The sequence below is a fragment of the Doryrhamphus excisus genome, chromosome 8 (genome assembly GCF_030265055.1).
Source record: "Doryrhamphus excisus isolate RoL2022-K1 chromosome 8, RoL_Dexc_1.0, whole genome shotgun sequence".
Taxonomy (NCBI): domain Eukaryota; kingdom Metazoa; phylum Chordata; class Actinopteri; order Syngnathiformes; family Syngnathidae; genus Doryrhamphus; species Doryrhamphus excisus.
The window spans coordinates 13,878,805-13,906,662 of NC_080473.1; the positions used below are offsets into that span (position 1 = coordinate 13,878,805).

At 40.3% G+C, this 27,858-nt stretch overlaps 1 protein-coding gene across 1 annotated transcript; it reads left to right on the forward strand.

Annotated features, from left to right (window-relative positions):
* Nucleotides 1-499: 499 nt before the first annotated feature.
* pid1 (phosphotyrosine interaction domain containing 1) lies at nt 500-27,715 on the forward strand. Its single transcript, XM_058080291.1, has 3 exons — nt 500-806; nt 13,510-13,656; nt 25,468-27,715. The coding sequence occupies exons 1-3, from the start codon at nt 777-779 to the stop codon at nt 25,969-25,971; spliced, it is 681 nt and encodes a 226-aa protein (XP_057936274.1). The 5' UTR covers nt 500-776; the 3' UTR covers nt 25,972-27,715.
* The last annotated feature ends 143 nt before the right edge of the window (nt 27,716-27,858 follow it).

A 27,858-nucleotide genomic window follows, 5' to 3' on the forward strand; every position in this document is an offset into this window, starting at 1 on the left:
CGCATTTTTAAATTGTTTTGTTAACTTGTTTTTCCGGCTGCACGGTGGAGGAGTGGTTAGCATGCATACCTCACAGCTAGAAGACCAGGGTTCAATTCCACCCTCGGCCATCTCTGTGTGGAGTTTGCATGTTCTCCCCGTGCATGCGTGGGTTTTCTCCGGGTACTCCGGTTTCCTCCCACATTCCAAAAACATGCTAGGTTAATTGGCGACTCCAAATTGTCCATAGGTATGAATGTGAGTGTGAATGGTTGTTTGTCTATATGTGCCCTGTGATTGGCTGGCCACCAGTCCAGGGTGTACCCCGCCTCTCGCCCGAAGACAGCTGGGATAGGCTCCAGCACCCCTGCCACCCTCGTGAGAAAAAAGCGATAATGGATGAATGAACTTGTTTTTCCAGTTTCTGCTGTTCTATTATTATATTATTCTATTTTAATTGTGCACATTTGTAAGTTTAATTATATTTTATTTTTTATGTCCTCCAATGGCTCACTTTGGACACCCCTGGCCTAAATATTCAGCATTATATTTAATACCGCTAACCAGATATTCATGAGCTTTCCGTAATTTCCGGAAGCCCCTGAAAGCAGCACAAGGCTCGCAATGAAGAGTGCACGCGGGGCGACCGCCACCTGCTGGGAGAGAAGGTAACCGCAGCCAGGCGGAGCAATCTTTGGGAGCCGACTGAAGGGGGGCAGAGAGGCGGACAGATGTGAACCGGACTACGAAAAGACAACAAGCTGCCGTCAAGACGGAGACTCTTTCACACCGATAACATGTGGCAACCCGCGTCGGAACGACTGCAGGTAGGACGCGAACGACGGGGCGAGACGTTGAATGTCGACAGTCAAAAATCATACATCATGCTATGTTTACATTGCGTGTATGTATATGTATATGTGCTGTCTTCAATCTTTACCTCACTTTACCTCGCTACACACGTTTTGGAGCAGTTTTAAACGTTTAATATCAGTCCAAAATGATTATACTGCCTGTTTTTTAAGGTATCACCCCACCACGCGCTCATTGTACGCCTTTGTATGTAGTGTTACGTTTACGTGCATCGACACAGTCTGTCATTTTCCATGTCACCTCCACGACAACGCTTAATATGTTTTCATTTAATTCCAAACACGACGCTGGTGCTTCAAATTGTCACATCAGTCCACCAGGCTGCTTCGAATTCACATGAACGGTGCAAACGAGGGCCTTCCACCGTGACCACGTAACGATTTGTTTGTTCTTTTTTAATGGCAGCAGGCTCATCGGGTGATGTACGTGTATTACCTGTGTACGCGTATTTAAATAAAAAAAAACGCTTGTTAATGACACGTAGTTTGATAAGCAGGGGGGCTTTCTTCGAGTCTCCTGCAGAACATAATGCTCTCCAGATGTGGGCCTGTGGACTGGCTGCCAAGTCAACTTGCACAATCCTCTTCCTCTGTCCAGACGTCAACAAGATAGAATGACGAATTGTTGAGAGTTACGATTTGTTTGTACAGTATTCCGGAGCGAGGAGCAGTATTATTATTATTATTATTTTTTAAATAAATGACACCATCACTCACATCTCCTATCGTCCCCATCAATGTATTCATCGATGCTCTAAGTGGTTACACAACCAATGAGACTTGCGTCGCTTAGCAACGGCATTCTGGCGCCAACATCCAGTGGATAAAGTTGTGTAACTTTACTATTACTCAATTTTGCGTAGTTAAAAAAAAATATATATATAGTTTTATGTGGATAATAATATCAAGATGAATTGATTGTGGAGTAAATCAGTCACTGCAGAGTAAATAGTTATTCCTGGCTATTATTGAGTACTCTTTCATTCATTGGGATTATAAAAGTAGCAGTCATAATACAGAAGTACTACATTGACCTTGGCATTCAAAGTAACAGCCTGGATTTTGGTATACTTTAGGCATGGGATTATACAGACTGATTTTGTTTATTGTTCTTTTTTGAGGGATTGTTTGATTTTTAGTAAAGAATACAAGAGAATACAAGAATACACTATTTCTTCAGTGTAATCAGACGACAGAAACACTCGGAGAACGCAAATCTCCACCAAGTGCCATGGTTCCCTTAGATCAGGCTTTGATAAACCTGTTGGAAATTTAAAAAAACCCCTAATCTGACCATTGTTTGTGGAGTTATATACACAAATGTCAAAAATGTTAAAGAAAATCCTGGATCCATCCGGCTCACCCCCAAAATGTCATCAGATTTTCCATATCCCATTCCCGTAAATTTCATCCAAATCCATTCAGAACTTTTCACGCTGTGCTTTTGCGGAGGTTATAATGTTGCATTGTGTCATAATGGACGTCGAAATGGACGTAACTCAACTTCCCATAGCTGATGTCATGTTTTGTTTCAGGCCAAATACAAGTTAAGACTGACTCAACAGCGCCTCTGATGGTGGCAGCCAAGTAGTACACTCTAGTTTGCCACAGTTGCCATTAATCACCAACCTATTGCACACATTCATTTATTCATTTTCTACCGCTTATCCTCACAAGGGTCGCGGGCGTGCTGGAGCCTATCCCAGCTGTCTTCGGACGAGAGGCGAGAGGCGAGAGGTACACCCTGGACTGGTGGCCAGCCAATCACAGGGCACGTATAGACAAACAACCATTCACACTCACATTCATACCTATGGACAATTTGGAGTCGCTAATTAACCTAGCATGTTTTTGTAATGTGGGAGGAAAACGGGGTACCCGGAGAAAACCCATGAACATGCAAACAGTGGACTAAGCAATATGTAATTAATCCATAATTTCAGCTGAGGCAGGTGTAATGGCTATTTCTCCAGGACCATTATGTGGCTGACTGAATGAGATGTATTTATATCATATATATATTATTGTCTCGTCTTGTTTTCATTCATTGGCATACTTCTACATTCTTACTGTCTGTGGTTCCTAATGTTGCCATAGCAACACTTGATGTGTTCCTGCGTTACAGTCTCATGTTTAGGTGGGTAGAAAGAAAAGGTATGGAGTAATGAAGTAGAACTTTTGCCAAGAGTTTCATAGGACCTTTTTTCTAAGAGAACAACAAATATAATAATGACAGCAATTTATTATATGCCGTTTTATTGTTATTATTATATTTATTTATTTATTACTGATTGATTGATTTTCTTTATTCTTGATTTGTTTATTTATTTTTCATCTTATTTTGTGTAGAAAAATAAAAAGTAAGATATTTGAGAACAGTGGAATGTTTTATCAGAGCTTTTCTTGTAGAAAATCGAAACCAAAGCAAAGTTTATTCATTTTTCTGTTTTTAATAAATGCGGTCTCGCCCAGATCCTAGCTCCAGTGGCCCCCAAGTAAATTGAGTTTGAGACCCCTGTCTTAGAGTGTTTACATGTGAACAATGTCATTTGAATCGGATTTTGAAAGCCCCCTGAGACAAAGTCAGAGAACCGGTATGACATATCGAGGTGTTTTGGAGCCCATGCTGGCATGTAGAATTGTTTATAAAGCTTTTTTTGTTTCATACTGTTCTCTGTCTTTATTTTTTCTTAGCTCAAGTGCACACACATACAAACACACAATGTGCTTTTTTTGAAAAGCCCTGTGGCGAGCAAACATGTCTTTTCCTGTGTCAGCAGCTCTTTCTTTAGCCATGGTTTCCACTTTTTGACACTTAACTGTGTGTGACACGAGACAAAAAGGTCTTTTTGCTCGAGGTAACGAGTTGACCTGACCGGGCAGAAATACCAATTGGTTCCTATTGTCATCAGTTCTGGCTTTGATTTGTTTGGACGTCTGTCTGTCTGTCTGAGGCTACCTCGGGAAGGCTGTGGCCTTGTTGGGAAAAGGAATCCATGGATTGGCTTAAATTCTTGCAATTGTTTTTTAAAGGCAGTTCACATTTGCTCAGTGATGAACAGTCGTCTTTGGTCGTTAAGGTTGACTCTGTGTATTTGGTAGACCAGGGATCACCAACCTTTTTGAGGCCGAGGGCTACTTTGTGAGCACGGATAGTATGAAGGGCTACATGACCTGTTTGCGGTTAAATTCCAAAATGACAAAACTGCACGGATCACTTTTTAGTAATCAGAAAAAAAGGAATAGTAGTAGTAACACTATGTGAAGCGACTGCTCACATATCAATGTTAATTATTTTCCACAATAATGGTAACAAAAACATATTTTTTAACAAGAAACATTTATTTATGTGCTCAGGGCGCCCACACACATTGAAAAACCTGGAAAATGATTGCCCAGTTAATGACTGACAAAAGATCGAACGTCTTGGAAACGGGAATTTTATTCAAGTGAAAATGATGCACAATATTCTTTTCAAGCCAGTACCTGATACTCAAGACTGATACCGATCGCTTTTTTTTTTAGATCTTTTACTAATTGAATTTAAATGTAATTGTAGTTTTTGCACACATGGAGGTAAGAACGAATTGATAAACTGGATATGTGGATTCATCTTTACCAAATATGACAAAATAGCACTGCCTTAGCAAAGGTAAATGACTTGTCATCTAGCATGATCATTTTCATGATGAAATCACAGGTCATTCTAGCACTTGGGTCATTTCTGGGAAACCTTTTTTTTGCACTTTTCATATGCCGCAGTGATAGGAACAAGCCCTGTGTCCAGGCCGATGTCTATCTGGTATTTGATGTGTCGAAGCTTCATGTTTTCTTTCCTCGTTATGTTGTGTTTGGCAAAATGTCATTTGGCAAAAGTTCTGACAGGCCGTTTGCGGTACATGACAGAAAAGGAGCGCTTGAATTGTTCACACTGACCTACCCGCATCACAGTACGAGTGATCTCCCGTCAGTGGCGATAACCATTAGTTACCAGAACTATTTGTTAAGGACTTTGTACCTAAGACTGTAAGTTGAAAAGTATAGCTAGTATTTTGACCTGTCTCTATCGCTGAACTAGCGTCTGGAAATACCCTGGAAAATACTTTCAGGGAATTTACTGAACGTTTACACTATATGTACAGACTTGTTATATAACAGCTAGAACGGGTCAAATCCCGAGCTCTAAACACAGTTAAAATTTGGCGCTTTGCACTGTGGTGTAGTGTATATGTGCATTGAAAAGAACGGTAGAAGGAGCCAACTTGGGGTTGCCAGTTGGACAAACTGTTGAGACAAACGGGTGAGTCACATAAATAAAGGAGGTTTACGTATGAAATGAATGTTACCTTTCACCAGCTAAGACCGCGGTTCACCGTTATTTGAGTCCTGCACTGACCTTTAGTTTCTTCTACATCTTTTTTTGTTTTTGATGATGCTAGTGGTATCCCTCACATCATTTCTCGATGTGTTCTTACTGGTTGTAACAGCAACCACTTGATATCGGTTATTGCTCGTCTTTGCCTGTCTCACTGTGAGTGACAGGACCACCGTTTTAGAGATACAATAGCCGATTTTTTTAGCCAAAATTGCATGGTGTATACCTGGCATCACAGAAGATATGTGACAGTGAGAGTGAACAAATATTGACCTCCCACTGGTAATCATAATCATATAGTTTTAACTGGTTGGCCTGTTGTAGTTACAATTCATATTGTTCAGTGTAGTTGATTTACGTAGCCCATTTGGAGTTTGAACCGAAAGACCATGAGAACCAATCGGATGAAAGCAACAATAGCCACGTTTACATGGACCAAAATATTCCAATTCCATCCGGGTTATTTGGTCAAACGGAAAGATTCTAATCTTTGTATACACCTCATTCCGAAAGAAAAGTGCCAATCTGAATGACTATATAATGGGATTCACAGGGGTGGAATATTCTTTTCCCCAATCCGATTGAGGTATCTTGTACCCGCTCAATCGGAAAGTTGTCAGACTGCGTTCTTCTTCGTGGTGTTTTTCTTCTTCTGTTGTTTATTGGCGGTTGGCAAGCAGCTTTCGTGCGCATTAGCGCCATCTGTGGAACAGAATCTAAACCCTTCTATACGCCATTCACAAGTCCAGTTTTATTAAAAAAGAAAATACATATCTATATAAAACACGTTCCGAGCTTAATTATAAAATATTAGCAAGATTGAACTTTATCTTTTCCTGTTCCCGGGTGCGTTCTTTCAGCTCGTGATGTTCTTCGATTTGGAAAAATGGAGGCGAGCAATCGGCACTGGACTGCTAAGCAAAGTTTGTTTTTGATTCAAACTAAATTTCAAGACTGGACAAACGAAAAACTGGGAATACGGAGTTATTCCAACAAGTGAAAGAAAAACTCCAGGAAGTCGGTATCATGTGATGTTGGTGTTTACGCTTTACTGGGCATGCCCCATTGACGATTCTGGTTGATTATAGCGACGCATTTAGACACGTGATTGGAATATTCCTTTCCATGTATACCATTGCTTTCGGAAAGATTCCATTCGGAAAGAGAAAAACTTCTCAAACGTGGCTAATGAGTTTTTGTATTTTTCTGGCTTAGGGTAGGGTACTTTAAATTTACCCGTAATTGATGTACCTCGACTACATTATGACCCTCCAATGATGCCAGTAGGGACTCGGGACGCAGTGGATCTCCCACAGTCTGCTCTCGGTTTCCAAACGTTTCCTCTTGTAAACTGTCCTTGGAACAGAGGTTGGCCGAGTGACAGATCGGAGAGTGACACCGCATCCCACACCGCTTAGCTATTGTCTCATTAATGTCATGTTACTGACACCTAGAGACCAGTGTGGAATACCGCTTTTATACTGCCGCTATTTGTAGGTTAAGGAGAGACTAACGATGCACTTCAATCAAACAGGGAGTGGTTAGCGCGTCAACCTCACAGCTAGGAAACTCGAGTTCAATTCCACCCTTGGCAATCTCTGTGTGGAGTTTGCATGTTCTCCCCGTGCATGCGTGGGTTTCCTCCGGGTACTCCGGTTTCCTCATCCCACATTCCAAAAACATGCTAGGTTAATTAGCGACTCCAAATTGTCCATAGGTATGAATGCGAGTGTGAATGCTTGTTTGTCTATATGTGCCCTGTGATTGGCTGGCCACCAGTCCAGGGTGTACCCCGCATCTCACCCAAAGACAGCTGGGATAGGCTCCAGCACCCCCTGCGACCCTTGTAAGGATAAGCGGTAGAAAATGACAAATGACCGATAATTTCGATTAGTCGACTAATCTGATTGGACTGGACTTTTTTTTTTACCATTATCATTTTTATTATTATTATGTAGTTTTATTCCACCAGTCCAGGGTGTACCCTGACTCTTGCCCAAAGACAGCTGGGATAGGCTCCAGCACCCCCACAACCCTCGTGAGGATAAGCGGTAGAAAATGAACAAATTTTATTCATGATATATAATTGTATAATATAATAATAATATATATATAATATATAATATAATATAAAATAATTTGAATTGAACTGTCTGTATTTATTAATGCATGTGTTTAATTTTATTTTCTCATTTTTCTTCATTTTTTGCTCCTTTTTGGTATTTTTATTTTGTGTTGTGATGAACTTTGTGTCATTTTTGAAGAGCTGCTGGAAACGATGAATAAAGTATCTCTCTTAGGTAACTGAATGTAAAACATACAACTTGAAGTGTTTAAAGTATATGCTAACTAAAAATGACGACAATTATATTATGTTTAATATATACATTTTTTGGAAAAAAAAATTCAAGATCATAAACATCGTAAACAAACCTGTATCCATTCTAACAGTTGAAAGGAGTGTGTGTGGTACTATCCTGTTATGTTCATCCCTACCATGAGATGAACCCAAGGACCTTTTCCTGTTCCGCTCCCGAAGGGGAACAGAAGTTAAAGCTACCATCTGTTACTTGGTAAAATCATCACTGCAGGAGGCTGAACAAGACACTCTCCATAACCTACATATCTATCTCCTTCCTTGGCGGATGTCGTCAGCGTTACGGACACCTTTTCACACAATACTTATATACTTATGTATACACAATACTTACACAATGACCTAATAATTTCACTAATGAGTCAGGTTATTTGTGATGTAGTAGCTGAAAATTGGCTCTCAGCTTTGCAGACTTGCATGTGCAGATTTTGACCCTTGGATATGGTTCTCCATCGCTGCTTTCCAGGTCCTCGCTGTCTCCAAAAAAATTCCTTGCACTGCAGCAATGCGGATCGTTAAGCCTATGATTGGTCAGCTTGTAATATTCATTCATTCATTTTCTACCACGCAGGGTCGCAAGGGGTGCTGGAGCCTATCCCAGCTCTCTTTGGGCGAGAGGCGCGGTACACCCTGGACTGGTGGCCAGCCAATCACAGGGCACATATAGACAAACAACCATTCACACTCACATTCATACCTATGGACAATTTGGAGTTGCCAATTAACCTAGCATGTTTTTGGAATGTGGGAGGAAACCCAGAGAAAACCCACGCACAAACCCTGAGGGTGGAATTGAACCCTGGTCTCCTAGCTGTGAGGTCTGCACACTAACCACTCGCCCGCCGTGCTGCCCGAGCTTGTAATATTCATTCATTCATTCATTTTCTACCGCTTTTCCTCACGAGGGCACATATAGACAAACAACCATTCACACTCACATTCATACCTATGGACAATTTGGAGTCCCCAATTAACCTAGCATGTTTTTGGAATGTGGGAGGAAATCGGAGTACCCGGAGAAAACCCACGCACAAACCCTGAGGGTGGAATTGAACCCTGGTCTCCTAGCTGTGAGGTCTGCGCATATATAGACAAACAACCATTCACACTCACATTCATACCTATGGACAATTTGGAGTCCCCAATTAACCTAGCATGTTTTTAAAAATGTGGGAGGAAACCGGAGTACCCGGAGAAAACCCACACACAAACCCCGAGGGTGGAATTGAACCCTGGTCTCCTAGCTGTGTGGTCTGCGCACTAACCACTCGACCGCCGTGCCGCCCGAGCTTGTAATATATTCTTTCCTATTTGTATACAACTCATTCACCTCCGTGAAACGCCTTCTCCTCCGATTTCAGATCAACATTTGCAATAAAAGCCATTGCTGTAACCCATCGATTAGTTCCAGCTTTAATCACACTCCTCTTCTCTCTTTAATTACCATTGTTCCCTCACTACGAAGGAAGCTAAAGAGCTAAGTAGTCCACGACAACTAACACAGATTTGATGTGACTTTATTACGCATTATTAATAAAATATGAATAACTGAATTGTATAATAGGTGACATTGTGAGGTGCATTTTTTTCACTTCTTTTGGATTTTATGGCACAATTTCATGTAAATTGTGTGGATTTGGAATGGATGGATGGTTTTGTATATTATTATTAGTTTGTCTGCACAATTTTCGTATTAGGTAAATAACTGGCAATTGACAATGCATACATATATGTGTTGAAGTGCTTAGTAATTTGTGTTTTCTACACTGCATGTCTCCAGAATAGTACATTTTACAGTCACAGGGCAACCACCAGACTCCGCTTGAAGAGTTGTGAAATCGTTTTAAGATCCTGCCAGTACATTTTTAGGTTTTTCTACAAAATTATGTGAAAGCTAGTTTAGGGTCAATTTGTGTGTCTGTAAGTATGTGGAAATCACGTTATTATTATAACGAGATACTTCCATCAGTTTGGATTAGACACCTGAAAATAATTCGGATTGCACAAAGTAGTTGTTGAAATGCAAATCTGAAAACAGAGCCTTTGTGTTTTCTAATCCTGGCCGAGGTGCCTGAGGTTTCCATGTGACGCCAGCCATTGTTTATTGTACAGTGTAGACAAGAACCCCGGTCTCATAACCAAACCCGACACTGATTTGATGATGGAGTCTGTCACTGAGTCCAAGTCTCGCTCAAAATAGACTCACCAACTGCCACCACCTGATGTAAAGACTTTGGGAATTTTGTGTAAAAAAATATTGTGACTAAAATCCAAAGTGGCCCTCCACTCAGGCCTTTTGCTCCTGGTGGGGGGTGGCCAGTCTCCCCTTCCTTCGGTCCGTGCCCGGCCCGGCCCCGGCCGCAGGAATGTGAGCCGCTGTCAGGAAGCTGTAAAGTGCTGACGCGGAGGTCAGCAAGCGTTTACACACATGTGGCTTTACTTTGACAACTGTCTAATGTTTTTTTTTTTTTTCTTTCTTTTTCTCATTTTTCTCCATCTGCTCCTTGTACTTCTTTTTTCACGTCTTGGTCTTGGACCCCTCTATTCTGACACGCAAACCTCCCTTTTGTTATTCTTTTCGCCATGCTGCAGCGGCCCCAGCAGTGGTACTTCACTTGTTGTTGAGGATCATCATTAAAGGAAAACTTCACTTTTTGGGGGGAATTTTGCCCACAGGGATATCCACAATCCTAATGTGAAGCATGAACACATCTTTCTGTGTGTTATAAAGATATAAAAAGAGATAAAAAATAGACAGCTCATTACTCCACATAATGGGACACACCTATGCTGCCTAGAAAGACCGCTATTCAAATACTCCAAGAAGGTTTCATGGTTTTATATACATGTTGTAACAATTTAGTAACAGGTGTATTCATCATATCATGTAATACACATGTGATTACATGATCATGTGTATTACATACAGTATTATGCTGTATTTTGGTCCTTTTAAGCATTACCGGAACTTCCATGGTGCATTTATTTAACAAACAAACGTCTACACCTAGCATTACAAACTCAAAAATAAAACACATATGTAGCCTTACCTTTTTTCGTAGCGACCTGAGGTATTACGAATGCAGCACTGACGGTATCAGTATGGCAGTAGAGAGGCGGGGTACACCCTGGACTGGTGGCCAGCCAATCACAGGGCACATTTAGACAAACAACCATTCACACTCACATTCATACCTATGGACAATTTGGAGTCGCTAATTAACCTAGCATGTTTTTGGAATGTGGGAGGAAACCGGAGTACCCGGAGAAAACCCACGCATGCACGAGGAGAAAATGCAAACTCCACACAGAGAGATGGCCGAGGGTGGAATTGAACCCTGGTCTCCTAGTTGTGAGGTCTGCGCGCTAACCGGCTTAACAATGTTAATAATAATAATAGTAAGTGTCGCTGTAGCTTGGTTAAATCATTCAATACCAGATATGTAATTATACTTTTTTTAGTATAAGTGTGCATCTCTTGTCCATCTTTGTCCCCTTCAGGAAACCGTTCTTTATTAAATGATTTCCTCTGACTTTTAACTGACAGCCTGCCAAAGTTATGTCACCTTCAAGTCCTCAGCGAGAAAAAAACAAGCAACAATAAATAATTTGCCTTCAGTGACCGATGATTATGTTCAAGTCCACACTTACGAGGAAGGGATTGAACTCTGTGTACATTCGTACCTCGCCACTTTGGTGGTTTCATTCTATCACGTTTAATGCTGTTTCGTGGTTGAATACATCCTATTTTTTGTAAATATTAAAGCAAATGTTACATATTTTTTTGCCTAATTTAAGCATTTCCAAGCATAAAAATTGCTATATGAAGTAAAATAAACATATAAGGCATTCAAAAGATGCATTCAAAGACATTATTTAAATTTTGTGTTCTACACTTTTCTACACTATTGCAGGTTTGAATGATCTCAAAACAGGCGCCATAACCCCTTAATAAAAATCCACCCTGATGGTACTTCCTGTCCGGCTGTCTTTTAGGTCCCATAGGGAATATATTTATAGTAACATACACATACATAAGCATGAGTCTTATTATGGCAACCATTTGGGGTATTATAGGAAAAAGTGGATATACGGATGTTATTTCATGTCGACAGGGCTCTAATAGAGTTAAAAAAAATGTCTGCACAAGGTTGTAAACACATGTTTTAATGCTCAAACTATGAAAATATTTAATTCAAAAATAAGGAATTTTATTCTGTGGAAATGTGTTTATCGCGATCAGGTCTGGAAACAATTAACCATGATAAACGAGTAATTACTGTACATCTATACTGAGCTTGGGAGATAGCGCAGATGGATTTCCCGCGTGTTATAAGTCACACGCGTGTGAATGATCTCAAAACAGGTGCCATAACCCCCTAATAAAAATCCACGAGAAAAATCCATGAGAAAAGGTGGATATAGGGGTGTTATCTCATGTCTACAGGGCTCTAATAGAGTTAAAAAAAATGTCTGCACAAGGTTGGAAACACATGTTTTTAATGCTCAAACTATGAAAATATTTAATTAAAAAATAAGGAATTTTATTCTGTGGAAATGTATTAATCACAATCAGGTCTGGAAACAATTAAACATGATAAACGAGTAATTACTGTACATCTACACTGAGCTTGGGAGATAGCGCAGATGGATTTCCCGCGTGTTATAAGTCACACACGTGTGAATGATCTCAAAACAGGCGCCATAACCCCCTAATAAAATTCCACGAGAAAAATCCATGAGAAAAGGTGGATATAGGGGTGTTATCTCATGTCTACAGGGCTCTAATAGAGTTAAAAAAATGTCTGCACAAGGTTGGAAACACGTGTTTTTAATGCTGAAACTATGAAAATATTTAATTCAAAAATAAGGCATTTTATTCTGTGGAAATGTGTTTATCGCGATCAGGTCTGGAAACAATTAACCATGATAAACGAGTAATTACTGTACATCTATACTGAGCTTGGGAGATAGCGCAGATGGATTTCCCGCGTGTTATAAGTCACACGCGTGTGTGTCCTCGCTTGAGCATAAAGAAAGCAGCCCACACAGGCCATACATCACTGAATGTGTTATGTTGTTAACTACAGTTTAAATAAAAACACGTTTTGCAGACTTAAAAGGTCACTAGCCAAAAAAAGCTGTTTTTCTTATCCACAAACAAAAACCGAAGATGACGTTTGGAATGTTTTTTTAAGTGTTTTTTTTTTAAGGGCAAAAAAACAGGCGAAAATGTGGAGAAGAATATGTTTTTGACAAAAGTATGTGTGCATGTGGGCTTGATATTAATTTGCAGCATTATTCTTTATTTGTATTCACCTTTTTTTTGCATTGCAAAGGTTGAAAAAACAAAACTATTAATGAATAATCCATTCATTGTAATGACAAGATCCCAGCATATGCAAGAGGCAGATGTTGATCAGGCAGACTTGACCAAAATTCTACCAGGATCTCACAAGGGGCCTTCGTGGGCCATTTGCTTTCCCCCAGGAAACACTGTCCGTAGTAAGAAAATACCCCTTGCTTGTTGTGTTTTGCCCTCAAGTTCAGCTTTCCCTTCATCTGTTCTTTCATGTTTTACTTTCTGCTGTAGAAATCCTCCCTTCGGCATTCCTGCCCAGTTCTCACTTTGGTTCTGTGTCAATGGAATGGAACTCTGACACATTATTTTCCAGGAGGCAGTCTGACCTTCCATTGTTTGGGATTTTTAATAAAAACTCCTCAAATGTAATGAAAATTAATGGATGGAACATATTGTTGATGTGGACTATCCGTACATCAAATGTGTTCGTCTTCGTTATCAAAGCGCTAGCACTCGCAACGTTCTTTGTCCCAGGCGACTAGTTGCGCTCTGACAACTGAAAAAGTGCGATGAAAGCCTAATCTGTATTGTCTTTCGTTTTCAGCACTTTCAGAGCATGCTGAAGACCAAGCTGAATGTGCTGACGCTAAGGAAGGAGCCGTTGCCCACGGTGATCTTCCACGAGCCAGAGGCCATTGAACTTTGCTCCACCACACCGCATACAAAGAACAGGACCCATGCTGGATACAAGGTAAAATCACATGCGTGCTTATAATCCCAAAATCCAGTCTTTTCCCTTAGTGCTAATTTTATAATAGTATTACACCCATAATCCAATTGTTTTCCTTATGGATACACAAGTTCTATTCATTTCCACTATGCACTTTCACAATCTCTCTGTGGCTACTTCAGGGTCTCATGTTAAAGATACTTTAAAATGTTGAAACATTTAATCTTGAGTGCCGAGCAGTGCCGCCACAGTTGCAAGCAAGTGACACTAATGTAGATGTGTAAGTGCAAACTTCCTGAATGTCAAATGCGGACATGAAGTGAAAGTCCTTTACCGGCACACGCACACACACACAAATGCAGGCTCAAAATCTTTCAATTTTTGAAATGAGAACTGTATTTCACGCTACTTTGTTCCCCTTACCAGTCTGTCTTCCTCGTGAGAAAATTCACATGATTATTTTGTGATAACTTTCTTGAACCAGTCATTATGTGCTATATATATCACTATATGGACCATTTCCTCAAAATAATGTGTATCAATGGCTCAGGATGTTGAGTCGTTATTTTAAACTTGACAGTGACCCCTGACCCCTTGGCACTTTACATGAATGGGTGAGGCACTGTTAGTGCTCAAAGTCAGTATTTTTCAGTGAGGTAATTCTGTTCTACCATGAAATGTGTCATACTAACCCAGTTGTTTTTGATTACGTTTATGTCCTTATGCAGTGACAACTTTTATGACTCGACAATGCAACTGGCTGTCAGTTGTATTCCACATTTGGCCGTCATTGCCACGATAGAAGAAAAATATTGATATGTCGCCTAGGTGAAAGGCGAACATAGCTGGCCTCGGTAGTCCTCTCTTCCTGGTGTGAATCCCAACATCCACTTGCAGCCTCTGAGCTCAGCGCTCTTTTCCAGCGTTGTAGAGGATGCCAAGCCGTGTTGCCGTGGATACCACTACCGCTATTTAGCAGCGCCACCAGGCCACACAAAAGTAATCTCTCCCATCTGCGTGCGAACCTCAGAGCCTTCAAAGTAGTCTGCCTCGTCGCCTTCATCTGTTGGCAGGTGTAACTTCCTGTCTGAGTCACTACCTGCTCGGCTGCATGTCTCTTTGCCCATCTGCCTCCACCTCCGGACATTTTTTGGGAGAAATCGAGGACACTTGAGAACCAACGGCGGCTTTGCTCTCCCCGCCGTCCACCCCGTCTGACCTTTTTAAAGTAACAGTACGCAACGACAACCGTTTATTTTCTTCACAGACTATTTTATATTCTCTCTTGTGCTTCCTTCATGTCCTGCACCTCCGCTCAGTTCCCGTCAAGCCCTCGGTCCCAGTTTGCAAACAGAAAGGAAGGCTGGTTGAGGGCCGCTGTCACGCTGCCAAAGCTAACAGCTAGCATGGATGAAAGGCCACCTCTCATTTACTTCCCTGCTTGGCTTGCCGCTGTTAAAGCGATCCACTTCACATCCATTGAGACGCTGCACTCGTTTGCACTTTGCAACTACGCTAGCTCTGCAGTCAGAGACAATCTCGCCCTGTTTGAACTGTTCAACGACTTCTGCATCATACTTACATCTTATATATATACATATATATATAAAATATATATATATATATATATTATATATATTGGATCTTGAGATTATAAGGAGAGCTTCCAAATGCAAAAAGAAGAAATGAGAGGGATACAAAAAAAAGTTTGCAATTACTTCGAACAACCATTAAATTATCAGTTTTCAAAAAATGACTCAGGCTGCACGTCGGTCGAGTGGCTAGCGCGCAGACCTCACAGCTAGGAGACCAGGGTTCAATCCCGCCCTCGGCCATCTCTGTGTGGAGTTTGCATGTTCTCCCTGTGCATGCGTGGGTTTTCTCTGGGTATTCCTCCCACATTCCAAAAACATGCTAGGTTAATTAGCGACTCCAAATTGTCCATAGGTATGAATGTGAGTGTGAATGGTTGTTTGTCTATATGTGCCCTGTGATTGGCTGGCGACCAGTCCAGGGTGTGCCCCTCCTCTCGCCCGAGGACGGCTGGGATAGGCTCCAGCACCCCCTGCGACCCTCGTGAGGAAAAGCGGTAGAAAATGAATGAAAAATGACTCAGTAATAAGTAGCTACGCCATTCTTGTTAATCACTTCAAAAATTGGTTTGGGAATGCTTGATGCCCGGGTGTCCAGGAATGTTGCTCCAGGTGCTGAACTGATGCTCCAATATCTAGCAACTGCCTTGCCATCCATCGGCAAATGTTTTCAATTGGATTTAGATCAGGGGCGCACGTAACATGGTCCAAAAGAGAAGAGGTTCTTTTGTCAGGCTGGCATTGCGAATTGCAGTGTTGTCCTGTCGAAAACCCTAGTCATTACCACGCAGATGAAGGCCTTCAGCCCCTGCAACATTTCCACATAGCTATCTGCCGTTTGACACCCCTGCACAAGTACCACTGTACCATTTGGAAAACAAACCTGCAGTTTTGTGACAAAACTGTGGTGAGATCAGCCATGTTCTTTAGTCTAGAGCAGGGGTCTCTCTCAAACTCAATTTACTTGGGGGTCACTAGAGCTAGGGTCTGGGTGAGACTGGGCCGCATCAGGTTTTCCAAAAAAACAAAAAAATGTATTTATTAAAAACAAAAAAATAAAAAAAAACTTCGCTTTGGTTCCAATTTTCTACAAGAAAAGCTCTGACAAAACATTCCACCGTTCTCAAATATCTTACTTTTTATTTTTCTACACAAAATAAGATGAAAAATAAACAAACAAATCAAGAATAAAGAAAATCAATCAATCAATCAGTAATAAATAAATAAATATAATAATAATAATAAAACAGCAAATAATAAAAACTTAAGAAACCACATATAGTTGGTGGGTAGAAAAATTATTTTTTTCAGATTAAAATGAACAAAGCATTATTAGAGCCCTGTAGACATGACAAAACACGACTATAGTCACATTTATACTCTTTTTATTTACAACATATTGCGCAACTGCAGGGTCTTGAGACACATGCTAACTCGCAAACTAGAGAGCTAGCGACCTAAACGGTAGCCTTCAAGTTATTTCCTTTAAATTTAAATAGCCAAAAACTTACCACTTCCACACGGATAGGGAGGATAACTATTAACAGTTATTTAACCTTTAACATGAACATTAATCAAACGTAATAATTTTTTCTGGGTACATGATACCATCCAGCATCCATATCAAACTTGTGCGGGCCGCACTAACATTAAACTTTCATATCAAGGCGGGGGCCTCAAACTAGTGTCCTGCGGGCCACATTTGACATTTTGCAAATATGTTTTTGGGGCTTTTAAATGAATGAATCACTGTCCCTGTCTTTCTTAATACATCTCTAAATCAACAAAATATATGTCAGTCAATAAAAGCAGAATAGACGTGATTACATTGAGGTGTAGGTTATATAATGATAGCTCTGTGGTATCACAACATTGCAAAATACATCAAGCTGGATTTATTATACCACCATGTTTATGGTTCAATCTTTTTCTGTCAACCAAACTGCCAGTCACTTATAACTGTAAGATGTTAGTTTTACTTGTCGTGTCTGTATCTGGTAGCTGTCAAAATTTGTAGGTGAGACCGCAACGAAATATTTTGGCCCGTGCCATCAGTGCAATATATATAGAGATTGCCTGTGCTATAGCTGGCTGCACTTTAGATGTGAAAGATTCTTTTATATACACAGCGCTACGACTAATTTGACTTCAACTGAAACACTCAGACTCTGTTTCGCTCTTGACACACATACACGACACCTTCTCACCGTGCAATACAAACATACAACACACACACACACACACAGCACTTCAAAAAAAGAAAAAAAATCATCCATCTTGCATGTCTTGGCAAGTGGAGCCAGCTGTGCTGTGCTGATTCAATAAGTTTAGAGGAATGTTAACAACCTCCTCAGGAATGCCGCATTCCCAAGCTGCGGATTCCCAGTCATGTAGGGGGGGATGCAGACACAGGGGCCTTCTGAGGGAGAATGCCAATATACCGTCCATCTCTGACAGTGCAACATTTGTGTTTGACCTTCTCATATTCGGATATAGTGACAACTTACTGTCAAGATCGCTAATTAGCATGTTAGCTTAGGATGATTAAACAGCATGTAAATGTCACTTTGGTCTTATTAGTGTCCCAATGACACCCGAACGTACAGTAGATTTTTTTTGTACCTGTTCTTTAATGTAATTACGTTAAAAAGCCATAGCATTTCAGTATGTGGAATCAAACTATGGGATGGATGGAGTAAGACGCTCAAACAATGCACAACGATGAGCCAATTCAAGAAACAATACAAGCAGTTGATGTTTGCTAAATACAAGGATGAAGAGTCTTGAACCAGTCATGATGTGCTATATATATCACTATATTGACACTTACTATGGTACCCATTATGTCATTGGATGCTCATATCACCTCCTACTTTGGTACGTGACAAAAAAATATATTTTTAATTTTTAATTTTTAATTTTTAATTTTTAATTTTTAATTTTTAATTTTTAATTTTTTATTTTTTATTTTTTATTTTTTATTTTTTATTTTTTATTTTTTATTTTTTATTTTTTATTTTTTATTTTTTATTTTTTATTTTTTATTTTACTATATTAGGAAAGCAGGAAGTGAACAAATGTAACAGTTACTGATTGTAAAAGTACCAGATGGAGGGGTAGGATTTAATAAGCTTTGCTTCTTCCTACTCCTTTTGGACATGTGGAACTGTGAACTGATTATGGGATGCACTCAATAGTAATCTGATGCATGTTCAAATGAAATAAAACCATTACCATTACCATAATTACATGGCACCAGACTGTAAGCATTTCATATATTCACACTTACTAAATAAGCAGTACTGTTTCATATTTATTGAATATTTATTTACCACAGTACCACAGTTACTGAGGAACATACGTTTAGAGTACTGAGGAACTAATGCTAAGTGGTTCAGGTTAGGGTTAGGTAGGTTGGTTCCTCATTAACTACTGTAATTTTGTGTACCTTATTGTGAAGTGTTAGCGGTATTTTTTGTTGGTTTCTCATTCGTGTGATACTGCTGGCTGTAGAACAAACTGTCCCTCAGCGATAATAAAGTTTACCTCGACCTTGACGGAATGTTATGTTGCTGACGTGGAGGGTGACGGAGAAACGAACGTGTGAGCAACGCCGTTGGTGTTTTAAGGTTGGAAATTAAGATTAAAAAGTTATACCGGGTGCCTCTTTCGGGACGCTGTATTACTTAGAAGACGTTCTTTGCGTGATGTCACCTTCAAGCACTTGCTTAGTTAGTTTTGGTACGATTACAGTATAGTGTTTCAGTATGTTTCCCTACTTTGAATGAAACATGACGTAACCATTGTCTTACTATGTCAGGGATGTTCTTAGTTGGATTAATTGGATTGGATTAATCATTACAGTGACATATTGGTATGATGCCATCCCCATCTGGTCTACATAAGGTGGAAACACCAACAAGATGAAGATTTAGTATTCCAAACACACTGTGGCTAAGCCGAGGTTACGGTATCAACCAGTTTGTGTATCTTAAGACCAAAACATATGTTGTGTCAGATGCTATTGTGATACTTCAATTCTGAAATATCAACTTTCAGTGATATCTGTAAATATTTGTACCCTTGGGTCATACCGTGTTCCCAGACCTGATCCGTTTTCCAATAGACGGCCGAGCGAGACACCGCAGGTTTTCTTTCTAGCCGGTCACCAAAGCAAGTGATTTTAATGATCAACACCATCTTCAATTTGATGGAAGGAGCTCAAACCTGCAGTGCTTCGGCCCTCCGTTGACACATGTACTTTAAACCTACTCCAAACCCGCGTTCTCATCACAGTCCCCGTTCCTGCTATAACAACCTGTCCTTTGCTATCTTCCCCAAACCTCTCCACAAGATCAAGTATCTCCTCGCTGAATCCCATCCCTCGTTTTCACTTCCCTTCATTCTGGGCTCTTTGTTCTACAAACACCAAGATGCTGTGTGAGCGAGCAGGCCAAGTTGTTCCCTTCTGTCTTCTCACCGGCCAGCTCACAGGACTGCGGATGTTTGCTTTATCTCCCTCTGTGTATCCGTCGCTTTCTTGTATCACTTTCTGCATGAACTATCAAAGTCACTTCCTGTCCTCGTTACTGTCCTTTCCCCCTTCTGCATCCATGTTGCCTATATGGACTTTATTTGTTATTATACAGTAAACATTGATTTGTACTCACATTAGCGATGCAGCTAGTACAGTAGTAGTAGCTTCAACAATGTCGTTTTGACCATTATACTGTATACCAGTGGTCCCCAAACTAAGGCCCGGGGGCCGGACACGGCCCACTTCCACATTTGACCCGGCCTCCCGAACAATAAAGCATGTACATTTTTCTGTCATAGAACTGGAAATGGTAACCTATTGTGACGTGACTACAACCACACTTTGCCCCAGTCATAGAACATAAACAAACAAACAAACGATCCTGACCCTGGCCCCCCTTCAGAGGAGGGAAAAGTCATGTGGCCCTCACAAAAGTTTGGGGACCCCTGCTGTATACTGTCAATAGTCATTCATTCATTCATTTTCTACTGCTTTTCCTCACAAGGGTCGCGGGGGGTGCTGGAGCCTATTCCAGCTGTCTTTGTCTGTACACCCTGGACTGGTCGCCAGCCAATCACAGGGCACATATAGACAAACAACCATTCACACTCACATTCATACCTATGGACAATTTGGAGTCACCAATTAACCTAGCATGTTTTTGGAATGTGGGAGGAAACCGGAGTACCCGGAGAAAACCCACGCATGCACGGGGAGAACATGCAAACTCTACACAGAGATGGCCGAGGGTGGGATTGAACCCTGGTCTCCTAGCTGTGAGGTCTGCGCGCTAACCACTCAACCGCCGTGCTGCCAAGTCAATAGTCATGAGACAAAATTTTAACATGAATTGTAAGAAAAGTACATTAAAAAAAATAATGACCGGACAAAAAAACGTTTTATTTAACCATATCGTAAAACATTGCAGGTTGTTGAAATGTTTTTGATTTTGATTTTTGAAGTTATGCACAGGAATTAGCAGGATTCTGACATAATTAAGCTATTTCAAAAAGCCATTTTATTCACGGATTATTGTTGTTAAGCTAATGTAAGATTATATGATTTAACTCTAAAGTATTTAATATAAGGCTTAACAATTCATAATTATTGGGCAAATTAGGTGGTTTAAATCATCTCACAATGGTCACTATAATAAAAATTTAATAATCACATATACGTAACACGGGTTACTCTTGCAGCGATAGCCCGCAAGAAGCTAAAACTCAACACTGACTCTCAATGTCACTTCTTGTTCACTATCAATTCTGCTTTTCTATGAGATAAAATGTTTTAAAAGGCTTATTTCTTCAACTATATTGGGTAATACAAAGATAAAGACGATTATCATATTATTATTTCATGTTTAGATGGCTCTCATAATGTTAAAAAAAATATTTAGAAGGTCATAAACAGGTTTTATATGCCATAACTACGAAAATAGTCCATTCATAAGTAAGGAATCCTACTTCACTGAAATGCGTTTTTCGCGGTTAACTGGTTTCAGACCGCTGCGATTGGCTGGCGACCAGTCCAGGGTCAGCTGGGATAGGCTCCAGCATACCAACGTGATCCCAGTGAGGATAAGTGGCATAGAAAATGGATGGTTTGCAGACCCGACCGCAAAAAAAATTGCAATACATCAAAATTGATGTAATTTAATTTACCTTCTACATACTTTCTGTGCGGATACTTGTAACAACAAGTATGCGGATACTAACAACAACTCCTTACCTCACATTGCCTTCATGCTTGCTGTCTTCACATGGAATCTATATCTGACTGTTTTGAACTGCTAACAATTAGCTGAAAGAGGCAGTGCAAAACAGTAGAGACAACGTGAGCATAGATGAATGAGTGCGTGCATGACGTATGCATGGAAGAAACCAATAAAATAGAGAATGGGGAAAGTTATGAGAAGAAGTGGAGACGACAGAGGAGAAACACATGGAAAGTTGAAAGGAAAGGGGGTTGGACTCTGAGGCTCTCTGGGATGATTTAAGATGCCTGCCTGCCTGCCTTTCAAGCACTTGGAGGACCGCAGATGTGTGTTGGTCGGTGATGGATGCATTTAGGGTATCAATTTTATCCAGAAATTGTGATGAAAGCCGGAGTCCAGCCACTTTGTGGTTTGACTCACACAAAGTCACACTCCTCCAACAGAATGGACTATTGTTTTTGACTCGGAATCTTTTTTTACAATGCATATGAATGAGTCAGATTTCAGGCCTTAATTACCGTATATCATAGAAAACATTGGATTTATGATCGCTATGGTCCGTGCATAGGGGATAGATTTTTAGAGTGCGACCAATCCAGCTCAATCAGCTATACCTCCACTGTTTCCTGCTTGGTGCGTTCCACAGGTCAATGTTGTTAATTTTACTTGGCCAGAAGATCCAGACATTGTGTCTTAGGCACCAGTCTATGAAAATTTGCATTGAGTTGGTAATGTCATTGTTGGTCCGCTATGATACTGGAGTTGAACAGCTTCACATTCATATTGAGTGAATTGTTTTGGTTTTCCAGAACCTATTCAGTGTGTTGCTTTTTCTGCCCTTGACTTTACACCCTTTTCGGAAGGTATTACACTTCCAAAGTATGTGAATTTGTTGACGTCTTCCAGAATCTGGTCACTTTCATGTTGGTCAGTAGGATTTTTGTCCCACTGCCATTACTTCAAGCAGTCGGGATTTGTCCTGCATCTGTTGATGGGTGTGTGAGACTAATGCAGAGGTCATCCAGAGGTCCTCAAGTTGCTGCGTCAGACTCCACTATATTCAGGTCTTTTTTTACGAACTATACTAACCGTGAAATTGACACAAATCGAAGCAAACTTTTTTGCGTGAATTTCTCATGTAAACTAAAAAATATGCTAACCGGGGTGTACGGTAACCGACATTCCACTGTAATTGAAATTGACTTGCGATGGACCTATCCTTTTAGAATTTGTTTTTTAATAGTTTTCACACCATTTTTGGAATGGATTTAGTAAGACCCTCAAACAATGCACAACGATGAGCCAACCCTAACCTAACCCTAACTCTAACCCTAACAATGAGCCAATTGAAGAAACAATACAAGCAGTTGATGTTTGCTAAATACAAGGATGAAGAGTCTTGAACCAGTCATGATGTGCTATATATATCACTATATTGACACTTACTATGGTACCCATTATGTCATTGGATGGTCATATCAAAAAAAATAAATAAATTTAATTAAAAAATAAATAAAAATAAAAAAATGTAATTTAAAATGTACATTTTTTTTAATTTTGTAATTTGTTCACTTCCTGCTTTCCTAATAGTTAATTTTTTTTGTTTTTTGTTTAAATTTTTAATTTTTAATACAAAAACAAAAAACAAAAACATTTAACTATATTAGGAAAGCAGGAAGTGAACAAATTACAAAATTAAAAAATTCTAAAAAAAAAAACAAAACAACCAAAACCTTAAACTGTATTATGGAAAGCAGGAAGTGAACAAATGTTACTGATTGTAAAAGTACCAAATGGAGGGGTAGGATTTAATAAGCTTTGCTTCTTCCTACTCCTTTTGGACATGTGGAACTGTGAACTGATTATGGGATGCACTCAATTGTAATCTGATGCATGTTCAAATGAAATAAAACCATTACCATTTCCATTTTTACCTGGCAAAAAGTGATGCCCAGCAAGGTTTTTTTTTGGCTTCCACTGTGTGTATATTTCACCAAGGAACTAGCTAAAATATTATGTTTCCATCCAGTCACCTGGTGTGAAAACTGCCATGATCGGTTTTGGTACGTGCCCAGATTTGTGTTACATGCTTCCTTCATTCGCTGGCTGGCAGAACCACACACCGAGTGACCGGGGAATTGTATTATTATTGAATTATTGAATTGAATTATTATTATTATTATTATTATTATTATTATTATTATTATTATTATTATTATTATTATTATTATTATTATTATTATTATTATTATTATTATTATTATTATTATTATTAATACATGCACTCTCATTCAGATCCCATTCAGTTTAAGTCATGGTGTAGAACAAGGGTGGGGGTTACATTGGTAGTAGCAGACTAAACACGACCTGTGAAAAAGGGAAGTGTGTGATGCATGGAAGCGGACACGGGTGTCTGGTCTCTATCATGTATAATACGCCGTGTCGGTCTGGATTTATTGTATAAATGTATTCATGTATAATTTCATTTTAACTGTGAGACTACGGTTTTGCCAGTATGTATACAATCATTCAGTCATATCATGTAATTCAGTGAAATTGTTATATATATAATTGTATATCACATCCTCAGCAGCTATGTGTCAAATGTAATAAAATCGAGAGAAAGAGAGAGAAGTATCCCCCGGTTCCACTATAAACATAGACGGGAGTGAAAACTATTTGAGTATTTGGCTCGTCAAAGACTCCTCCTCTGTGTATTTTTATAAAGCCATAAAGAGTAGTGTAGCGAAAAGGGCACAAGTGAGCTATTATTGCTGGGCTGTTCTCAGACTGGCTGCGTTCCCATCAAGAACTGTGTGAAGAACTTCTTAACTTCTTATCCATCTTAATCTCCTCAGTCTGCCGCAATCCTGGTATGCTGTGTTGTTATTGTGTTGTTCTATAGAGCAGGGGTCTCAAAGTCAATTTACCTGGGGGCCGCTGGAGCTAGGGTCTGGGCAAGGCTGGGTCGCATCAGGTTTTCCAAAAAAACAAACAAAAAAACGCATTTATTAAAAACAGAAAAATATACAAACTTTTTCAGTGCTTTGGTTCCGATTTTCTACAAGAAAAGCTCTGATAAAACATTCCACTGTTCTCAAATACTTAATTTTTATTTTTCTGCACAAAATAAGATGAAAAATAAATAAACAAATCAAGAATAAAGAAAATCAATCAATCAGTAATAAATAAATATAATAATAATAATAATAATAAAAAACGGCAAATAATAAAAAATTAAGAAACCACATATAGTTGGTGGGTAGACAAATTATTTTTTTTCTGATTAAAATGAACAAAGCATTATTAGAGCCCTGTAGACATGACAAAACACAACTATAGTCACATTTATACTCTTTTTATTTACAACATATTGCGCAACTGCAGCGTCTTGAGACACATGCTAACTCGCAAACTCGAGAGCTAGCGACCCAAACGGTAGCCTTTTCCTTTCAACTTAAATAGCCAAAAACCTACCACTTCCACACGGATAGGGAGGATAACTATTAACAGTTATTTAACCTTTAACATGAACATTAATCAAACGTAATAATTTTTTCTGGGTACATGATACCATACAGCATCCATATCAAACTTGCGCGGGCCGCACTAACATTAAACTTTCATATCAAGGCGGGGGCCTCAGACTAGTGTGGCCCGCAGGCCGCGTGTTTGAGACCCCTGGTCTAGAGACTGAGGAAGAGACAGGAAGTAGAGCTGGAGGTAGCAGAGATGAGGATTGGGAGTGACCAGGATGGATAGGATCAGGAAGGAGTAGTACATCAGAGGGACATTATCCCGTGTCTTAATGGACTGCAAATGGGATCTTCCAGCTTCCAACATTAAACTTTCATATCAAGACGGGGGCCTCAAACTAGTGGGCCCGCGGGCCGCATGTTTGAGACCGCTGAATTACACAATGTTGGCAGGGACGCCTTTTCTTTCCGGCATTGTCGGTCTTAGTCAGTCTGGATTTGTCGTTTCAGGTGACCTACCTGGGCAAGGTGACGATTTCCGGGACCAACTTCCTTTCCGGCTGCACAGAGTCCGCGGTGGTCGGTCTGGTGGAGCACCGCGGCCTTGCTCAGCAGCAGGGTACACGCCCATCATCAGGCGCCTCTTTGCTGGAGATACGACCCTTCCAGGTACGTCTCCACCACCTGGACGGGCAGGCGGAGGCCTCGGTAACCATGGACACCTACCAGGTGGCGCGGATCGCCTACTGCACGGCCGACCACAGCATCCGACCCAACATATTCGCCTGGATCTACCGGGAGATCAACGACGACCTGTCCTTCCAGATGGACTGCCACGCCGTGGAGTGTGAGAACAAGCTCGAGGCTAAAAAGCTAGCGCACTCCATGATGGAGGCCTTTCGCAAGACTTTCCGCAGCATGCGCAGTGACGGGCGCATCCATAAGAGCGGCTCGTCAGACGAGTTTGCCGAGGATTTGTCCACCCCTGAGGATTCGACCCCAGACGATGGTTGAACTGACAATCATCACAACTCCTGATCCCCGTTCTTGCAAAAACACGGGGTGAAGGGAAGGACGGTCAGATTAGCTGCTCTCATTCTCCGCTGTTACTTTCTTAACGGACAATAGCAGACTCTCGGAATCGACTCACTCGCGTTATTCGTGATCAAATTCACTTTTCAAGTCCAGGAAAAAACGAAAAAACTGTTGGGCTCGTCGATATTTACATTCGCGTTTTCCATATGGGTCATTCTTGTACTGAGCGGAGCTACTTGTCTGTAGTTCTTTGAGTTTTTCCCTCAAGGGAACAGCAAAATACAATCCCCGTTCTTCGGACCCTGCGTCAAGAACGCCAGGAACCAGCAGTGCTCGGCTTCTGACGATCCGTGGCCCCAATCCAGAGTTTAGGAGACTACATTTATTCTATAAGCACGACTCGTGGTTACAAAGCCTTGGTCTTGGGTCTTGGGTAAATGCAAACACATCAGCTTTACGGTACCTTTGTCCAACCCCTAAAATTTGCTTGATGGTACTAATTATCGCATCGGTACTCTGGTACGTGTAAGTCAGCGGAGAAACCTCGGTACCGAGTAGATGTCGTGCGGTCAGAAGGAGCAGCTCTATGACATTTCATATCTTATTTCTGTTTTCAAAAACATACCAAAATCCAGGCTTATCGGTGCCTGTCGGATGATGTGCCTCAAATCCATCTCACATTAGCTTGGTCCAGGTCCTATTTTAGTATGTACGGCCATGAATGTGTGTGTTGTATCTTTGTGTTTATAGATGTGGTTGCGTAAAAAAAAAGCCAGACGAATCTTCGAGGTAAAGGATATCGTGTGATTGGTTCGAGCAAGGAAGGTTCAAACCCGTACGAGCGTGACGGACATCTCCCGGGCCTCAACCAAAATGAATTTAGTCCTAAATGCTGTGAGTGCAAGAAACCTTCTTCTCCAGTATGCCCAGTCTCCTACAAGTTACCGATCGGCTGATACTGAGAAGGCGTCAGAGGGCCTCTGATCCGAAAACATGGCGAGACGGTGCTGGTTGGTACGTACAAAACACACAACACACAACACAAGCAGCCTATAAACCGGGATTCAAGCAAAAGTCTATCATTCTACATACTGTATGAACGTGCACATTGTATTGGACTTCCACTTAATAAACTTATGTAAATATACAAATATATAACTTTTTGAATATTACAGCATAAATGTTGATAGATATTTTAAATTTTAAAAAAAGCTGACAAATTACATATGATAAAGAAACAGTGTTATGAAGCCTACTGTGAATCATAAGTGGAGTCTGACGATGGGTTTATGTTTATGTTTATGTGTGTGTGTTGAATGAGATTGAACATGGCTGCAAGAGACGTTCAAGAGCGAGAAAACTGTTGATTACTCCGTACTGTCTGTTTGAAAGCTCAGACTTGCTTTAAATGTTTGACAAATGTTACCTAAATGTTTTCTATACGGTGTCTGCAAAGATCAAGGAACCATTGCATTATAAAGCATTTTACAAAGACGTTCCGTGTCATGGTGTTCTTTTTATTTTTTATTTTTCCAAACCACAGATACATCTTTTTATTCTTATTTTTCTATGCTTAGTTTATGAGTGGATTCCTTGTTGTGGTTTTTGTGTGGGAGGACAAAAACAAAGTAGTTCTGTTGAAGAAAAGGCAATGTTTTGACTAATTGCCAACAATAGTCCGACATAAACTCACTGACATGTTGCAGTACAACACATTTGTTTTAGTACAGGGGTCTCAAACACGCGGCCCGCGGGCCAAATGCGGCCCGCAGGACACTAGTTTTGTCACGTCTACAGGGCTCTAATAATGCTTTGTTCATTTTAATCTGAAAAAAAATAATTTGTCTACCCACCAACTATATGTGG

What these genes read in the sequence shown, in the direction of transcription:
- pid1 (XM_058080291.1), top strand. Translation starts at nt 777, where the DNA reads ATGTGGCAACCCGCGTCGGAACGACTGCAG. An exon ending in CCGCGTCGGAACGACTGCAG is followed by an intron (nt 807 to 13,509) that starts GTAGGACGCGAA and finishes TTTCGTTTTCAG; the next exon opens with CACTTTCAGAGCATGCTGAA. An exon ending in GGACCCATGCTGGATACAAG is followed by an intron (nt 13,657 to 25,467) that starts GTAAAATCACAT and finishes TTGTCGTTTCAG; the next exon opens with GTGACCTACCTGGGCAAGGT.